Consider the following 17,635-nt stretch of genomic DNA (forward strand, 5'->3'; position numbering starts at 1 on the left):
GTTTAAAGCCCTCTCAACAAGGCCTTCTAACTCCTGAGCCAGAACCCTCTTCCCCCTTTGTGACAGGTGAACCCCATCTGTCTCCAGCAGGCCTGGGGCATGCAAACTGCCCCATGATCAAAAAAACCAAAATTCCACCACTGGCACCAAAACTTGAGAAGTTCATTACCAGTCAAAAGACCTTTCTGGTCCTCTGAGGCTCACCTAGTACCCTGGTAGTTTTGAGCAGGGTAAACCTAGATTCCATAACCAACTCAGCTATTTTACTGAATGGGCTACATCTTTAGTAAACCTTTATGAAGTTGTCAACATCATTCTAATCTGTAAACCACTGGAGAGGTCCAAAGCCTTGAAGAGTCCACTTTTTGGAGACCACAGTGTTCTGCCAAGACCTCAGTACTCTCTGATGACGGGGATGTGCAGCACCAGAAGGACCAATGGAGAGCCGGTGGCCAAGGCTGCTGCATCATCGCTTACCCTGACAAACATCTACAAAACATAAATGCTGAAAACTACCTATGAAGCAGAAGGGAAGGGAATCCAGTTGCTATTCTATTTATTCTCTTCTTCCGAAACAATTAAAACATACTTTAAGGCACAAAAGGATGTTTCAGAAGGCTGCAGAGGACATAAAGTCATGCCTGTATAATGCAGGGAAATAACAGCATTAAGTGACACAGATTTGCCCAGGAGAAGTGGAGAATGAAGTTTCTCTCATTGCAAAAAAAAAAAACAACCAAAAAACCAACAAGCAACTTTGAACAAGGGTTTGGCCTTTGACAGAAACTGCAAAGGCAATTTTATGGCCAACAGACAGCTACTATATATATATATATGTATATGCCTATGTATATGTGGGGATAACAGCAACTATAAAGAGATGCCTGAAAAGAGAGACCCACAAAACCAACTTTCTGGCATGGTTAAAAAACTATTTCTAGATGCTGTGTTAAGAGGTCAAGTGCTCACCACTCCCCTTTTGGACATTTTTTTAAAAAGTAATTTTAAAATAATTTACTGCAAGAACAACGCATAGAAGTTGAGACATGGCCTGAAAATGCAATAAGGGACGATAGAAATAATATAACAGTATCAATTTCTGATGTAGTACCTTGAATTAGTAGATCTTAAATGATGTTTTTCATATCAGGAAGCCAAAGGACAGAGAAAAGCAACTCACCCAGGGTTATTCACAATGTTCTTCAACAGTTCTGAAAATATTTTTAGCTACCCTGCTCCTTCCAGATCCAAAGAGTGGGAGTAGAGGAAGCCACACGAGTTCATCTCACACTACGACTTACTAAACCTAACTCAGCAATATCAACTCAAAGCAAACTTCAAGGAAGGCAGAAGTGAGAAGAAAGCCATCTGTCAAAGCAGGGTTATCTCATGGCGATTGCCACACCAACCTGCAGAGAAACACAGGTTCTGGAGAGAGCCCATAGACCAGATGGTCTCAAACAGGCCTGCTTGACCTTAAAAATGAGCATTTGTGAGAAAAAAATAGCCTAGAGATAATACTACTTAGCATGCCAAAGGGTGCCCTTGTTTCAGCTGATTCTGCGAGGAATATCTCGCTGCTGATGGACATTTCTAGATGTTCAGGAACAGAGCTGTGGACATCCACCTTGATGCACGTGAACATTAAAACAAATGAATAACATGTTTCGGGAACTGCTTATAAGTCTTATTGGTGTTAGACCTACCAAACCCCACTGTTTCAAAGCCTTTTTTTTGTGTATATCCTTGCAAAGTTTGCCAAATCCTCTGGTTTGTAAATCCAGACCTGTTGAAAGATGTAAAATTTATCTTTACATTTTTAGCACAGCCTTAGACACTCTGTATTGAAAGCATTACATTCATATTCTTCCAAGTCAGACTGAAATGCAAACATCTAGTAAGGAATTCATATACACAACGCGGCGCTGTTCGAAATGTCTTTAAGGAGGTTTTTCTAATTATTTCCTACTAATTATTTCAGCTCATCTACATTACTCACCTTGATTCACCGACAGATACTGAAGCAGTGGCTACTAAATGATATTCTGTAATATATGAACTAGATTATGTTTCTCTGCAAAATGTATGGGATTGCACATGAACATCACATTTCCAACTCATGAGCTGTAATTAATCGTACCAAAAGGGGTTTTTTATTTTTATTTGCAGTGGACTACTTTGCGCTAAAACAGCCATGAAGGCAAGAATGCAAATTTTTATCTCCTCCTCAGAAAATATAAACTAAACTTTCGAGCATCATACATGGAATTTTGAAAGCAAAAAGGATAGAAGCACCCAATCAAGATGTTTCTGAAAGGAGGAAACTCAACTGCTACCAACTTCCTCGCCTTTAACTTGCCTTGGTTTTGCCCTCCCCAGTTTATTCGTCTCCAAGCATGTTTGTGCCTGGTATACCGCACTGGCAATTCAGCAGAGCAACAGAGTTATGTCTGCGAAGACCTCTCTTTATCTCTTTATTCTCTATTGCCGTAACAGCCCAGGTTCCCATAGAAACTGAGACTAAAGAGCAAAAGCATAAAATACTAATGAACAGGTCTAAGATGGCAGTGTTATGTTTTATTAGATGAATAAATATGACTAACAGCCACTAATGCTACACCTTATCAAATAAATACAAGGCATATAAATTTTAAAGTCTGGAGTCAATGAGTGCTGACTATTAACAGGTTGATATCACTTTCTGAAATTGAATTGTTTTCTAGATTAGTCATTTTCAGACCAAATCAAAGACCGTCTCCTCATCTCCGGGTCTGATCCTGAATCCCCCAACCACCCTAAATCGCTATCAATTCTCATTATTGACACTGGAGCATTGCATTGTGGGAATGGGGCAACAAGCACTAATTTCATGGGGGTTTAGGACCTTGTACGGTGGACTTTAAATTTCAGATTAGTATTGGCATATAGGTTGAAGTCTCTGAAAACCTGCTTCCATTTTAAATACGGGTTTCTGAGCAAAGACCAGTCCAGATGCTTTCTTCATGCTTTTGAAGAAGTTGATGCACTTTGAATGTGTTCTTAGATTAATTTTTAACAGAACTAGCTTCAAAAATCTAGCAAAAAGGGTTTATTAAAGAGCAGAACTTCAGGAAAATTATCAATTTGATTACCCTGGTGAACTGCCAGTATGATAGTAGGATTCTGCACATCACAAGATAACTGAAGATGGGAGATACTAATGTGACTATACATTATTTCAAGCTCTGAATAGTTTTTAGAAGTCCATAATAAAAGGTGATTCAGTATATGTAAATGTAGTAATTTTTTCTAAAGACACTTTCAAGCACCTATATACAAATATCCCATTAGTGCGTATCTCTGAGCACCCTCATTGTGCTGTCTCCAAAGGGGTGACACAGATAAGCCCCTCCTGAGCTCCAGCAGTAGGAGTGATGCCCTCTACTAGAAATGCTCATCTCCTAAGCACTTCCATCCACTAAAACTTGTGGAAAAATTAGGAAAACTTTAAAATAGCTCAGGTGAGCATGATCCTTTTGCCAAGACAAACTGTGACATCCAACATTCACCGACTCTAAAGGGGAATTTGTTATCAGTGGCTCCTGTTGACTCCTTGAGAGAGACGGCCCCTGGCACACCTAGAGCTTGGCTTTTTTATGTTTGGCTCCTCTATTTAGTGGCATTGGAGGTGCTGCAGGTCAAACAAACATTTTCATTTCTTTCCTCCATCTGTGTTCAAAGCAATATTGCAAAATGCCTGAAGCTATTCAGAGAGACCTGGTATAAAAGAGCTCGTCACTCGAGAGACTCCCACCTCTGAATATGCCCTCATCTGCAACCATCACCAACCCTTCTGTACCACATTAGGAAAGGGAAGGTACAGGACTGCTTGTTTCCAGCCTTCCCGCCTTCTGTTTCTCTCCTGAGAAGTCTGAATATTTTTTCCATTTCCAGGAGCAAGAGATGGTAGCTGCCCTAGATAACAAGGTGATCAAAAAAATCCATCTGCTTTGAAAAATTAGAGAGGTTGAAACATACCGAAACAAGAGAAGATACTCTGAATTTTGCTTGTGCATTTAACAAGTTAACTTAAAGTTTAGGTTACCAGAGTTTTATTTTAGTTAATTGGAAGAAAAGCATTTGGGACTTTGTGGAGAAAAGCAGGGGGGACTTTGCGAGGTGCTGCGTGTGCTCCACAACCAGGGGAAGGCTGTTCCCAGCACTTGGTCTTGCAGGACTTCACCCTTTGCAAAGGCTGCCACAATAAAAGATGAAAGTAAATCCTTTTTTTTTTTTTTTTTAAATGTCACGTTTGCTACTTAGCAAGGGCACATTTGAGCAGCAGTGATCTGCTGCTTCAGATGGCCTTGCTTGCCCGAGACATGAAACTTGGAGCTGTATCTTCTTGTGGATATGCTATTCTTTGCATGCAGGAGGTCACGCCTTCGCTAAGCACACGCTCAATGCTTAACAAACGTTTTCAAGTCTGAATCTGACCTGGATGCAAAATATAACAATTCGACTACCTCATAGTTATTAAAATAGCTTATTTGGAAGCAGTGGGGTAGTTACTGGGATCGTAAAACATCTTTCAAAGATAAACCTAAGGCATTAATTTCCCTAAGTGTATGAAATCAGAAGGCAAGCTCAGAAACCAGGGGGATTTAAGGAGATAGGAGTCAAGTAGTTAGCTTTTTTTTTTTTTTTGGGGGGGGGCGGGGCAAAACCAGCATCTGTGGGAATTCCCTGGCAATTTCCCTGCGTCTTAAAAGTGTCACAGCCATTTACTGTCCTGCTGCCAACCCATTTCTGATTCCTGGCTCCTAAAAGAATTTTAAGCAATAAGAATTACATTTTGCCATCCAAGATGAATGATATCACTTCTGCACAGAAACAGCCTCCAAATGAAATAAGGAACAGCTCTCCATTAAAATCACAGTGTGCAAGAAATGCACCTTTATTAGAAAGCATCTTCTTAAAGCGTAAAGGGTTAGGAAACACAGCAAAGTCTGGAAAAGCTTGTGATTTAATTAGAGACTAAGATTGGTACAAGGACCTGAACATGCACCTGCAGCCCTGGTGGGTTTGGAGGTACAGCACAGTTATTTGCACTAGACTATCAACAGCCGAGCGAATTGCAATTGCCATTCCACAATTCCACACATTGTATCAGACTAATCCCTTGTTTTGCTATCAACAAACTATGTTATTTGATGTCTTCTGTAGAGCAGCCTGACAACTGCACCTGAAAATGAAGTAATAAAACCTAAGAAATATAAAAGACAGACTGCAAAACCATTTGTGCGTGATGGTACGCTGAGCAGATAAAGACAGAAACACTTCATTCCCGTTACTAAAGTGAATTTTAGATACAGCCATGAATTAGGTCCTTTTAACTTGCACCAGAAATTTAATTACAATAGCCCTATTATAAACCTCCAGGTAGTTTTACATTACTGTCCAAAATAATGGGCAGATCAGACTTTGATCTTCTCTTTAAAGGTTTACAGACACTGAGCTTTCTCACATATTCAAAATTACATGTTATTGACATTTTTGATGTTTTACCTTGCTCTACTTATGTAAAAGCTGTGGGATCAGTTAAATAATGAGAACAGGTTTTCCTTTTTTTTTTTTTTAGGCAGATGATTTAAAGATTTAGAGCTCGGCACTTCTCAAATCATTAATAGAATAATCAGTAAGGCACTGAGAAAATACAGCAGATGCAACTGAGGGCAAACCACAGCAAGCGGAGCACAGCATAGTCAGGATAAATAAGCGCACTGCCCGGCTGTGGGGTTTGGGATGCCCAAAGTGCTGCAAACAAGCAAATGGAAAATATAATAATATTATCACACGACAGCAGTTTCTCAGCATCCATCAAAAATACTGGAAGCGTCAGTTTTTTAAAAATAAACCTCTTCTACTTGGTGTTACAGAGTAAGTTATTGTAGTGGCAGGTTGTCATCTTCCCATTGCACCCAAGGAGGGGAGCGTTGCCTCCTGTGGGTCTTGCAGCCAGCTGCTGGCAGCAGTGAGGGCAGAGACCCATCTTGGCAGTATAATTTGCTCTTCTACAGTGCCTCTCGGCCTGCCTTTGGTTGAGTGCTTATCATTCAGCAAAATTAACAGAAATCAAAATAAGAGAGCCTTGCAGTTGAGTGTTGGTAAGATAGGTGGCACCACACTGCAAATATTGCAGTGGTCCAATATCGGTCATGCTCACTAAGTAAGGATGAGATGCAGGAAGAAATCTTGAGTTTAGTGTGGACTACATTTAGACTGTAAGCTATATATGGAAATTAATTTGAGCCTTCAGGAAAACTGATTATGTATTCTTTAAAGGGAAAGAAGAAGAAAGGTCTGTTTTGGCAGATCAGCTGCTGGTGGGATGGACGTGTCAGCAGGAACTTTGGAGGCAAGGCTGCATTGAGTTTTTCACTTACAGCAGGATTAAATTTCTTCCATTTCACAGTTTGTTGATTGAATTTCATCTTTGAATTTGACAAAATTGCTGTTCAGGGTTCAACTGAATTTGCGATGCAATTTTTGGGTACCACACTTACAGGAGAAACAATTAATATTCACTCATCTTTGAAATACGGACCACTGCTCTTTCCCCTCTCCCTGCTGTTTGAACAACTGCAGACACCAACATTTCAAAACTTTGGAGCTATTCTCATCGCATCCCAGCCCAGGAAGTTTCTCGGATAAATGGGAAGAAACTTCTTTACCCAGCAACACCTTTGCCAAGACAATCTGGCAGTGAGAAGACAGTGCTCCTCCACCTCCTTCCCTAGTGCTGCCCTCCCCGAGCCCAGACGTCTTCCTCCCAAACCTTCCCTGGGTGTCAGCACCATCCACATACTTGCCCTTCAGCTCTCACTGGCTCTATGTTTCTTTCTTTCCTTTCCCTTACCAATACTTGGACATAAAAGTGAGGGCTTACCCAACTCCTGGTGGATCTCACAGGAGTTGGTGAGGTACAACCAAGGACAACTGGTCTAGCAGGCAGCGCTAGTGCTGGAAAAGCCACAAATAATCCCACAGCTATTTCCAGCAGTTCCAAAAATCAGCATCTCCCTATAGTAGAAGGATCACTAAGTTTTATTTGTAATATATTTGACTCCTTTCAAGTGGCTCTCTGGTATTTAAGTCCCTCTGATGAAAGTGGGACAGAAATAGCTCATCTTCCAGTGGTATAATACTTACAAAGCTGTTTAGAGAAATCTTCAGGACAGCTCAAAAACATGCTGGATGCCAGAAACTGCAAAAACGTTTTAATGCTACCTTTGCCTCTCCATCCCTCATGAATCCCAAAGTTTGCCAAGGTTTCTGTTTAAAGCTACCAAGACTGTGCTACACAAAGCCCTAAATGACCATACTAGGATTAGCATAAGTATTCTTAGCAGTTTCTGGAAAAAAGTATTTAGACAAATGCCAAAGGAATGGTTAATATCTCTAATGCACCGACCTCTGTTTCCATCGAGTGCTACACTGTCCAACCTGCAGTGCTGAGCACACTGATACATTCACTGCAAAGTTCTTCTGTTTCCTCTGGAATGAGAGTCATTATTGTCAGAAAGCTTTCTGCTATGTTTTGATTTCATCAGTACAGGCCCTAATTTTATAAAATAAACGCAGTAAAATATTGTACTAGCAGCCTGCTCCAAAGGCACTGATTTTTTTTAACTAGTCCTTCCATCTGACAGAGACCATTATCATATTGAAAGGTCAACTTAGCAAGAGGAAAGCATACGGATTATTACCTAAATAAAAATGACCTGTTTTTAAAAGCTAATTTAATATATCCCTTGTGAGTAACACTGCATTATACAGTGCATTTTCTCAAGAGGAAAGCAGCCATAAAGTCTACCCAGCGCAGATCTCCGCATGAGTAATGCGAGTCTGCAAGCAAACAGCAATTCACCTTCAAAAGAGGGAGTCACAAGGTAGCAGTCTCCACTACCTTCATTTAGGGATATCACCCTGCATGTTACCTAAGTGGGCTTGTACCTTTTCAAATGATTTCTGGCATCTTATTTTCTAAGTAAACACCTACTTATTAGAGCATTTGGGAAAATCTGATAGCCAGACTTGGATACAAACTACCAGTGGCTTCAGGATTTAATGCTAAACTAGTATATGCAGAATTCCCCAGCAGAAAGAAAAAAAAGCTCTTGCATACCAGAGGCCAAAATAGTGCCATCCAAAGCCTCAGTTTTTCTAAACAGCAAGATATTTAAATTCATACAAACCTAACAGGTACCAATGATCAGTTACGATTTCTCCACAGCACTCACCAAGTAGGAGAATAATTTTAATCATTTACACAGCTTAAAAAAGTTATTGCAACCTCTGCTTTTTACAGCACTAATGAGCTTCCCCCCCCCCCCTTTTTGCATGTCTCACGAGGTTTTCTCCCCAGTCTGGCACTGCAGATAGCCAAGGCAAAAGTTAGTTCTCATTTGGTCCCTAATTCAGAGAACAATTGATACAGGATGGTGGAGCCAATCATTACAGCCCTCAGGCTGCCCAGACCTTTCTAATGCTGTAAGAAAGAAATATTTTCTCTTGCAGAAAAATTACTAATCTAGTTGCACTCCATTCACCACTGGATTATTTCAGCCAAAGTTTTCCAAAGCTGTGGCCCAACAGAAAGTCAGACCTTAATTAAATCATTCTCTTTAACTGGTAGCTCTCCTGTTTTGCAACTTTTAACTCTGAAAATTTCCCTTTTGGTAGGAGTTAAAATCTTTATTGGCTTAACTTATCCATATTTCTAAAAGAAAATGAGATAAAGAAGTAAAAAGCATCCTTTCCTAATACACAGGGTAGTTTATTATTCACCCAGAATCCATGGACTGGTTGTAGGTCAGAAGCACCACGTACCAGCATGCTTGCAGACACAGCACCTGCAAAGCTTTCCCATCTTACCAGAACAGGAGTTTGCATCAAGATAAGCTGGGTTCTACCATGTGCCATGGGCCATTTTTTGGAGCTGAAGGGCCAACTCCATCCTTAATATGCTTATGGAGAGGTTGGCCAGAACTGGTACCCTGGTACCCACAGACCACCAGAGAGCAGATGGCTACGCTACAGCTACACCAACATCTACAACCAGGTCACTGCCAAACCCCTTCAGACAAACACTGAGATCAGGTTATTAATAAAGAGCTGCCTTTATATACAAGGTGCATTAAAATATCTCTTAGCCCAGATGAGAAGCGTGTTTCTGAAGCAGGTCCTCTGACAGGTCCTTCTCCCATCTCTGACAAGAGACATCTCTGGGACAAGAGCGTGAGAACTGGGCTGCTCAGGTGATGCTAAACTGGAAGACACACTTCAGGAGCTGATTTACGTGCCCCAAGCACTGTTTAACATTGAGTCTATGGAACAAGGCTTGAAGTAGCCCAAACGAAAACCCCATGGAAATGCAAATAGTCTGTACAGCAGGCTTCTGTCACCAGCATTTTTTTTTCTCTACACAGCTATTCCTCTGGATCCGCTCTACTTACTAATACCTAGACCTGTCCATGTGTAATAAGCTTTCAACTCCCAGAAACAACTTCAACTATTAAGATAACTCTCAAAGACAAGCTCATGAAGCAAAAAAAAAAAAAGGCTGTGTTTGAAGGAGACACATGTAGAGCCAGCAGTGGACCTCCAAGGAACACCACTGAGGACGCACACAGGACACTTGAAAATACCTTCCCTTGTAAACATGCTGACAAGGGAGAAATGAGATGGACTGCAGGATACAGGGATTTCACCCTGAAAAACACAATACTTGGACACAGCTCAGGTGAAGCCTTCAACAGCAGATGGCACCTGAACGCCAGCTACCAGCCGCCGGGAGACATCATGAGCAGGCTTCAGTCCAGCCACGCACACAAGCACTTGCTTACAGCTGGAAGATGAAAACTTTCCCTAAAGTGGCATCTTCAGAAAAACTAGTTCTAAAAGGTACTGAAGTACATAGTACCATTTTCTAAGCAGCAAATGAAGGGAAAAAGATGGGACCACCTTGCTTGATCAAACTGTAACGCTGTATCTGTACCTTTCTCATTAGAAAGAAGTCAATTTTACCTTTAAAGCCAGGGTGGAAGGGAAAAAGTATCTACCAAGTATATAAAATTGAAAAATATTAATAACCACCCTCTGCACTAAAACTAAGTCAATGAACGGCTAGGATGCTTTGTTATGAATAAATTTAGAAAGAGAGGAGGTGTAAAGTGAAAAAATGGATGACTCTGGCCAGTAAAATGAAAGGTTTGGATAGAGCTCTTTATTAAAACACAGCTCAAGTAAAGACAAAGGGCATTTAGGGACAGACCTGCTAGGCAAGGAAAAGGCACCATATACCCACACCAAGGTCCCTGCCTCCTTGAGTCCTATGAAAAGGAGACAATTTTGGCTGTAAGTACCAAGACACATCGCCCCAGGGCTGCAATGCAGCTGGCATAAAAAAACAATAACCAAAAAGTGCAATCAAAATAGCCTACATCTGCAGAGCGCCTGGAGCAACAGCATGACGGCACCAGTGTCTGGACTTCAACAGGGTATTAATTTCAAGCCCCGCTGCCACAGATCAACATCAGCAGATAATTCTGGATGTGACAGGAGAAAAGGAGCCCAGGGACCCAGGTTATCAGAGCGGATACACTCTGCTTTGCCAGGCGAAGCCCGGGCAGCTGCCAGCTCTCCCAGCGTGGTGATAGTGATGAGGGCCACCTTGTTGCTGTGTTTGCCTCTGTGACACGGGAGGGGCTCTCCCTCGCTACAGCTGTGTCACGGTAAGGTCGGACCAAGCCCGAGAGGATCTCACCTGATGACCTCGTTAGTGGCCAAAGCAGTGTGCAGAGATTAACTTCAGGAGTTTTCTGGACGGGGAAGACGCCAGCACAAGGGATTTGTGCGCCTGGAGCTAATAGTGTTCGCTGAACCCACACCTCACTTGGCACCACCAACTCCAGTAGAAACCACCTGTTTCTCTTGGATTTATGAGAGCTGCAGTAGCGGCCCCATTGGGAAGCCATCTATACTTAGACGGGACTCCTGCTTATTTAGGTGTCTCCTTCACAACATAAATACCAACACGGCTGGGCATGACACCAGGACACGAGCCCCATTTTTCTGGAACTCCTGTCTTCTCAGAACATGAAGCTAATTAAATGTTTGCCTCTCCTTCCCCTTTACTCTGGTAAGGATGTAACTATAATATTCATTAGCTGATTAATTTATTAACTTATCTGAATACATCCAAGTAGTGGAATATTGATTATTTAGCCTCACTGATGATACATTGATCACTTCCAACTTCACAGGATCCCAGACCGGTGGAGGCTGGAAGGGACCTCTGGAGCTCATCCCATCCCACCCCTGCTTGAGCAGGCACCCCCAGAGCAGGGGCACAGGGCCGCGTCCACACGGGGTGTGAATGTCTCCAGGGAAGGGACCCCACAGCCTCTCTGGGCAGCCTGTGCCCCTGCTCTGGCACCCGCACAGGGAAGGGGTTTGTCCTCATGTTCAGGTGGAACTTCCCGTGTTCCAGCTTGCGCCCGTAGCCCCTAGTCCTGTTGATGGGCAACTGAAGAGAGTCCAGTCCTACCTTCTTGACACCCATCCTTCAGATATTTATAGGTATTGATGAAATCCCCCCTCAGTCTTCCCTCCTCCAGGCTGAACAAACCCAGGTCTCACAGCCTTTCCTCATAAAGGAGATGCTCCAGTCCCCTGATCATCTTTGTAGCTCTCCGCTGGACTCTCTCCAGCAGTCCCCTGTCTTTCTTGAACTGGGGACCCCAGACAGAACTGGATGCAGCACTCCAGATGTGGTCTCACTAGGACAAAGTAGAGGGGGAGGATAACCTCCCTTGACCTGCTGGCCAAACTCCTTCTCATACACCCCAGGACACCGTTGGCCCCCTTGGCCCCAAGGGCCTGGTGCTGGCTCAGGGTCACCTCGCTGCCCCCCAGCACCCCCAGGGCCTCTCAGCAGAGCCGCTCTCCAGCAGGTCCCCCCCCAGCCTGTGCTGGTGCGGGGGGTTGTTCCTCCCCAGGGGCACGACCTGGCACTGGCTCTTGTTGAATTCCCTGAGGTTCCCCCTGAGCCCAGCTCTCCAGCCTGGCCAGGTCTCGCTGGATGGCAGCACAGCCTCTGGTGTATCAAGACTTAGGAGACTGAACAATAAAAATAGACATCAAGGAGAACTGCCAATTCCAAGCTTGCAAAAACCAGGGAAACAGGTATTAGTTGAGTAAGGTGTTAGTTGTAAGCAAGTAAATCAGTTCTGGTGCTGGAGTAAGCTCATGTTATAAATACAATCTCCATAATCATTAGGATAAAAAAAGGGTTCTTCCATTTAGATGAAAGCCACAATTTTTATAGTCATCTGACTTTAGGGGAACTCACAAAGCAGCATCCAAAACAACTCAGCTTGGGCACATGAGCAACTCTGCTGAATTCCACTGCTTTCAGTGACCCTGGTGCACACTTGGTTTCCTAGACAGAGAGATGCCATCTTGAGAGAAGGCCAATGCCCTTGAAGAACCCAACTTTCTTCAAGGTCTGCTTGGCAGGGACTCCTGGGCGCCTTCCCACTGGAGCATTGAGACAGCCTTGTGCTGAGCATCCCGGCTGCCTGTGCAGCCAAGAGACAGGCATTTAGGACACAATCCAAAGGTGCCCATACAGAACAGAGAGTCACCTACAACTGCCACGGCCAGTATGTGGGTACCTAAAGCCATAGCGCCCCATGACACCTCATTTAGTGGTGCAGGAAGCCCCTCTGCTCAGCTGAACTATTTTTGAATGGTAGTATATGTTTTCTTTGCCTTTGAGAGCTGAGCAGAGCTTGTTCTTTCCTTCAAATCATGCCCAAGGATAGGAAGTGGTACCTCAGTTGTCTACAGCAGTTTGCTTGCTAGAACATTTTCCCAGGTCCTAGTAGCACCCTAACCATGCCTCAAGGCTTAGCTGGGAAAACACCGGGTCACTAAGAGATAAACTGAACAAAAAGTTGTTCAGCCCTTTCAGACCTGGAGGAGTGTTGGATACATGGAAAGATCTTCTGACCTAACACCTTCTCCGTCATGCCCTGCACTGAGACGACCAGCTCTGTAACCCCAGGGTCATGCTCTAGCATGAAGATAAAAAAAAATAAATCTCACCAGTGCCACTGATTCGGTAGCTATTTCTGCAAGGGACTCCTGCCCATGGCCCAAGGCCTGCACAGGAACACAAACCCTGCACTGGATGTAGTCTAAATCTGCGGTTTTTCTGCACAGGCACCTACAAATCAACAGGAATTTAATCATCACCTTTATATGGTAGGTTTGTATGAAAATACATTTTTTGCCATTTTAAGATATTTTTATATGTATGATTTCCATTCATATTTCTTAACCAACAGCAGCTGGTAAGAAAATATTGAGCTGTTCGTACTTTGGCCCTCAGTGTGGCCACCACACCAACCAAAAGCAGTCTCTGACACTGTAACGATGTCTCACAATGATGTGTTTTGTATTTACTCTGTGTGGTTACGTCTACCGAACGTCTGACCTTTGCATGGACCATCCTGATCCACCTGATCCACGGTGAGACATGGGTATATAGAAAATTTCTATCCATCCAAAGGCCTTTTGCCACCTGCCATACAAGCACTGAAAATGAGATGCTACAAGTATGCAAAAGGAGGGAAAAATCTTTTTTCGTGTGATTACTGTAAAGCCTCACCAAACCCAAATGTGCTTTATGTGCCAAGTTCTTGCGTTTCACGAACTTCCCCTTGGAAAAGATAAGCCCTTGAAGGACAATTAGCTGGAGCTAATTAACAGCTGCTTGAAAACTAATCCAGGTTTAAATTTCTGCCAAGTAGACTTTTCTCCCAGAGGAGTTTTATCTTGCAAGATATAGAAACAATAATTCTCAAGCGACAAAACTTTCTGCAGCAGCTTCCAACGCATCTCGCTTTACTCTCCAAGTAACTTTGCCATTTTTCCCTCGTCTATTCATCTTTTTGCAGGCACGCACTTGCTTTCAAGGAGTTGAGCAAACTTGAATATGGTATTTGACTAATAAATGCCATATCTTTTGAAAGAGCATTCCTTTTCTTTTAATGTTTCTCCAGGCAGACAGCCCTGATCCCTTCTGCTTTTTCAAAGTCAAGATGTTAATGTGCGAAGGGCACTAACGTCACTGGCACCTTCAGTCTCGAGTGACTGGACTCAAGCACAGGCTTCTGACTCTTAAAGAAGATAAAAGCTCAAAAATGTTAAGGTTACCATTGGCCCATTGGTTCCCAAAATGAAGAGTTTATCCAGAATAGGTCCAAAACCCCAGCCTCCCTAAAAACATTATAAAGTGCACAAGGGATCCTGAAAGCCCTTCCCTAAAACTCACAAAATGATCCCCAAAAAAGTCTTCAATACAATCTACATACACAGACATTGCCCATGATAATAAATTACTACATGATACTCTATTAATAATACAGCTTAAAATCACAGACGTGAAAAGACAGACTATGAAAGGGGGAATGGCAAGACCTATTTGCAAATTTTGCTTGGTGCTAATGGGTTGTCGTGTAACCTTATAAAATATCCTGTGATAATAACGTCATGTTATTACTAAAACAAAAAATCACTAGTTTCATTACCAATGTTTTCTTCCTTTTCGTTCAGATGGAAATCAATATAATCCAAATAGTAGCACTAAAAAGAAAAAATGTCTAAGATAATAATAGCACACGCCTGGGATACTTGGGACCATGTCTCTGAAGCTGCTTAAGTTAATTTTCCAACACACTGTAAAATGCTTTGCATTAGCTGCCACTGGCATTAAAATGCCATGTTTTCAGCTGGTATGAAGAGCTAATATATATAATAATATATATTCATCTATTATGTCTAATAACTAGTTATGTGCTGCTTTAGCACTACGTCCATGTGACTTTGCAGTCTGTGCCCCAAATACCTATTTCCTGAGATGGCAGAAGAGGCTGACGGCCTCCTGCCCTTTTAATTGAGTCAACAAGAATTTTAGGGAACTGAAGCATTTGAAGAAGAAAGCTTACATGTTTGATTTGGGGCAGGGAAATATTATTCTGAACAAAAATGCAACCCTGGGGTGCCTTCTAGTACCTTGAAATAAATTACACATGAATAAAAATGTATTTAAAATATCACTTAAAGATGATAAAAAAGAAAATACTATCTTAACTTGTGGGCACTTTGCAATATTAGTGAGTCTTGTCTAAGAAACTAAATTTCTTGGGAGACATACTTGCTTTCTGAAACAAAGAAATAAAAAGTTACTTTTAATCAACTAACTAATTAGGGCTTCAAATTTTCTCTCCACAGACGTGCCAAATTCCTTTGTTATGCACTATTTTAAACCCTTCTGGTTTAATGAGAAATTATTATGTATAACTTATGAGCAATCATAAATTTCGATGGCTGCAGAGTGCTAAGTCACACGGAGCATCTGACTTTGAGAAAACACTTAACCCCTTCTTTAATGCGGTAAGAATAATTTTAAAAAACCCACAGAAGAAAAGTAAAATAATTTTGTAAGAGGAAAAGCAAAAGAATTTTGTACAGAGCAACTTCAGTTTTCTTTTAAACTAGTTTTGCCTTTGAATTATATTGGCATATTCAGTACCCCACTAATCAGAAGGCGCTCCTCTTCAAAAGCTTTATTGTTGGTATAGCATCAAAGTACAGACATAACAAAGTTTTCCTATTAAAAACAAATTGTAGATCAAGAATGAATGAAGGGTGGGGTTTTTCTGGAAATATTTTAAAATACACTAGAGTTCATTTCTGAAAGGAATGAATATTTGTAGTAGGACTTCAGATGAATATATTGTTTTGCATCGAAGTAGCTCTAGTATTAATTCGAAATGACAAACTCAATTTCCTATTCTTTGTCTCAAAACACGTTTTGACTTTGTGAAAATATCTGACAGAGTTCTCTAAAGAAACAAATTGTATTCAACAACAATTTCCTTCATCACCTGAGCTTTCCAGGATTTGTAATTTCTCACCTTAAAATATTTCAAGAGAATTATTTTGCAATAAATTTTGAAGATCCAACAGTTCTGTGGACTCAAATATTGTGATTAAGACTGACCTGGGGACCACTCGTCTCTGGGCACTGACCTGAGGAGATCCATCCCCCGCCGGTCCTCCCATATTCATGGAGAGAGCCAGGGAGCCAGAAGGAGGCTCATGCAGAGGGAAATTCAGAGTAAGCACCTAACTCATTAGTTTTTAAGCTGATTTATACTACTGTGTTGAGAAAAAAAAGTGGTTTTTTTTGAATTACAATGATGTACTCTCAACAAAAACAAGGTTAAAATTTTACGCTGAATACAACAAGCAGACACTTACTTTGCTTTTGCTTCTGCATCTTCATAGGCTTTATTGGAAACATCATCTAAGCCGCCAATCAGATGTTTGAAGGAGCTGTAAAAACAAAGGGGAATTTTTAGAGGAAAAGTCTCCATCTGGGAGCCAAGCAAGCCAACGTGGCTCTTCGGCAGCAACAAGGGGCCATCCCTCGATGCCGGGACGGCTGTAACCGACCAAACCGGGCCCAGGGCCAGGCATCTGCTGGGAAACATGGCCTCAGACACCCCTCAGGAGGAGGGATGGAAACGCAGTAACCAAGGCCGAGAAGATCCAAACTTATTTATCCACCTTTTTTTAGGGACTGAACCCCCTGCAATTCCTGCTGACTTTTTCCCTCCCTCCAACATAAGTTTTAGAGTAAATCTGTCAGTGTAGCTGGTAAGTCCCATGATGGCGAGGTGCCACCACCATATCCCTGTTCTCCAAACAGAAACCCTAGAAATCTCTCTGCTTTCAAAGTGAAGGATAATCGTTGTTTCTGTATCTTAGCTTTCCCATCTTAAGAGAAACAGTGACCCCAAAACAGGAGAGAGAAATAAAATGAGGGGTGGGGGGAAAAGCAGAGAAGAAAAAGGAAGTGAGGGCAGAAATGCAAACAAATTGTCATAAGCCAAATTGCTTAATGACATTTAAAAGAACATTTGGCTTTAATTGGGTTCAACTGAGTAAGATGGGGTGAAACATTAGGAGTGCCTGATGCTCTCAGTGCTGAGCTGTCTTACGTACAAGCTGTGAGCAGCTTCAGCAGTCCCCTAACACCACCCTCCATCCCAGGGGTGATACAAAGGGCACGGACAATCTTTAGATTGTGAGTGACTCAAACAAATGGACCCAAGGACCATTTGATCAAATAACAAGCACCGCTCCAGAGAAAAAAACAAAAAACAAAACAAAGCATGTCTTTGGTAGTGATATTACATGCTTAAGACAGTAAATAAGAAATACAAATTGAATGTTTTTAGTAATTTTAATAACTGAAATCAATTAACATCTATAACTGAAAATATTCCAGGTGAAAAGAACAGTTCCCTACTATACATTTCCATCACTCTCGGAAAACACACAGGTTTTCTTTTTTCAAGAAAGAAAGTGCCATTTGCAAAGTGAGAGAAGAGTTGGGGTGATTTGAAAGGATGAACTACTGAAAAATAGGCTCTTGACTAATCTTTGTCTTAAGGTCACAGCTTCAGAAACCAAAGTCCTGCAGTTCCTCCAACTTCTACCTGTTCATGACACTCCT

The 17,635-nt window shown here is 42.0% G+C and overlaps 1 protein-coding gene across 2 annotated transcripts in view; it reads right to left on the minus strand.

Moving 5' to 3' along the window:
• PRKG1 (protein kinase cGMP-dependent 1) overlaps positions 1-17,635 on the minus strand; it is a 531,163-nt gene that overhangs the window by 51,685 nt on the left and 461,843 nt on the right. For both annotated transcript variants that reach the window (XM_075109355.1, XM_075109356.1), the window contains exon 9: positions 16,375-16,449. In XM_075109355.1, the coding sequence (XP_074965456.1) occupies positions 16,375-16,449 (75 nt within the window). The remainder of the gene's footprint in view (positions 1-16,374; positions 16,450-17,635) is intronic.

Source organism: Phalacrocorax aristotelis, chromosome 14, assembly GCF_949628215.1.
Source record: "Phalacrocorax aristotelis chromosome 14, bGulAri2.1, whole genome shotgun sequence".
Taxonomy (NCBI): domain Eukaryota; kingdom Metazoa; phylum Chordata; class Aves; order Suliformes; family Phalacrocoracidae; genus Phalacrocorax; species Phalacrocorax aristotelis.